This window comes from Oncorhynchus tshawytscha, unplaced genomic scaffold (assembly GCF_018296145.1).
Source record: "Oncorhynchus tshawytscha isolate Ot180627B unplaced genomic scaffold, Otsh_v2.0 Un_contig_2752_pilon_pilon, whole genome shotgun sequence".
Lineage (NCBI taxonomy): Eukaryota > Metazoa > Chordata > Actinopteri > Salmoniformes > Salmonidae > Oncorhynchus > Oncorhynchus tshawytscha.
Window position 1 is genome coordinate 105,001 of NW_024609274.1, and position 2,500 is coordinate 107,500.

Below are 2,500 nucleotides of genomic sequence, written 5' to 3' on the forward strand. Positions count from 1 at the left end.
CTTTATTTAGCAGGAAGTGGGCTTTGAATGTCTTACAGGGGTATTACTGTAACCTTTATTTAGCAGGAAGTGGGCTTTGAATGTCTTACAGGGGTATTACTGTAACCTTTATTTAGCAGGAAGTGAGCTTTTGAATGTCTTACAGGGGTATTTCTGTAACCTTTATATAGCAGGCAGGAAGTGGGCTTTTGAATGTCTTACAGGGGTATTACTGTAACCTTTATTTAGCAGGAAGTGGGCTTTGAATGTTTTACAGGGGTATTTCTGTGTATATCTGTAACCTTTATTTAGCAGGAAGTTATGCTGTGCTGTGTTTACATTCTGCTTGGTGTACATACAATTCAATCCATGCATTAGCTATTGTTACTAAACTGTTATGAGCTCAAAGAGGACGTGCAATATTACTGGATTCCACAGGAGGGCGACATATCTCATGTTGTTGCACATGTTGTAGACTATATCACTCAGCCCTTTCCAACAGAACTGTTTCACATCCACAAGAGGGCACGCATATCACAATATCACAATATCACAATATTACAATATCACAATATCACAATATCACAATATCACAATATCACAATATCACAATATCACAATATCACAATATCACAATATCACAATATCACAATATCACAATATCACAATATCACAATATCACAATATTACAATATCACAATATCTCAATATTACAATGTCACAATATTACAATGTCACAATATCACAATATCACAATATCACAATATCACAATATCACAATGTCACAATATCACAATGTCACAATATCACAATATCACAATATCTCAATATCACAATATCACAATATCTCAATATCTCAATATCACAATGTCACAATATTACAATGTCACAATATCTCAATATCACAATATCACAATATCTCAATATTACAATGTCACAATATCTCAATATCTCAATATCACAATATTACAATGTCACAATATCACAATATTACAATATTACAATATCACAATATTACAATGTCACAATATCACAATATTACAATGTCACAATATCACAATATTACAATGTCACAATATCACAATATCACAATATTACAATATCACAATATCACAATATCACAATATCACAATATCACAATATTACAATATCACAATATCTCAATATTACAATGTCACAATATTACAATGTCACAATATCACAATATCACAATATCACAATATCACAATATCACAATATCACAATATCACAATATCACAATATCTCAATATCACAATATCACAATATCTCAATATCACAATATCACAATATCACAATATCTCAATATTACAATGTCACAATATCACAATATCACAATATCTCAATATTACAATGTCACAATATCTCAATATCTCAATATCACAATGTCACAATATTACAATGTCACAATATCTCAATATCACAATATCTCAATATTACAATGTCACAATATCTCAATATCTCAATATCACAATGTCACAATATTACAATGTCACAATATCTCAATATCACAATATCACAATATAATGATCTAGTGTGAATCCAAGATTGAACCCAGGTCTCACTGCTCTCTCTCTCTGTGGCTGGCGGGTCCCCTGAGGTCATGCCACCTCAGGGCCTGCAGACAGTGACATTAGAACTCCAGAATTAGCTCTGCCGTAAGGCTAATCACCTGGAAATGAGACCAGTGGGGACTCATTGTAAGCAGCAGGACACCTGAGGTGACTGGAAACAGAAAGAAGGAATGAGGAAGTGTTGTGATCCATAGGGTTTGCTGTGAACTGCTCTTTCATTCCAATAGCAATCAAAGCTCTCCTCTCCTCTCTCTCTCTCTCCTCTCCTCTCCTCTCCCTCCTCTCCTCTCCTCTCTCTCCTCTCCTCTCCTCTCCTCTCCTCTCCTCTCCTCTCCTCTCCTCTCCTCTCCTCTCCTCTCCTCTCCTCTCCTCTCCTCTCCTCTCCTCTCAGGTCCTCTACCGTCGAAAGGAGAAGGTTGAATATTCTGACAGGCAGACCAAAGAGCAGTCCGTGTTCCCCAGCCGCGACCTTCACCTGACCCCTGTCACCGTCCCACCCCCGGTCCCGCTGCACGCCGTCGGAGCCCAGACCCAGCCCCAGGTAGGTTGGAGCGCGATTAACTACAATTCCCATAATGCAACACATATTTGTAGCGTGATGTACTACAGTACCATAATGTTATGTGTAAAACACCTGTATTCATAAAGTATCTCAGAGTACGAGTGCTGATCTAGGATCAGGTCCTGCCTGACCATATCATCTTATTCACTATGATCTAAAAGACCAAACTGATCCAAGATCAGCTCTCTTACAGGGCATCAGGTAGTCTAGCAGTTAGAGCAGTGGACCAGTAACCAAAAAATCGCTGGTTAGAATTCCCGAACTGACAAGGTGAAAAATCTGCTGATGTGCCATTGAGCAAGGCACTTCAGGAGCGCAGCACCCGGTGTATGTGACAATAAAACTGTGAGATGCTTTGTGAATACAG

The 2,500-nt window shown here is 37.9% G+C and overlaps 1 protein-coding gene across 1 annotated transcript in view; it reads left to right on the top strand.

The window, feature by feature from the left end:
- Window positions 1-2,500, top strand: part of ptprr (protein tyrosine phosphatase receptor type R) — a 28,000-nt gene that overhangs the window by 4,533 nt on the left and 20,967 nt on the right. Inside the window, exon 3 of the mRNA XM_042314740.1 lies at window positions 1,963-2,112. Within this exon, the coding sequence (XP_042170674.1) occupies window positions 1,963-2,112 (150 nt within the window). The remainder of the gene's footprint in view (window positions 1-1,962; window positions 2,113-2,500) is intronic.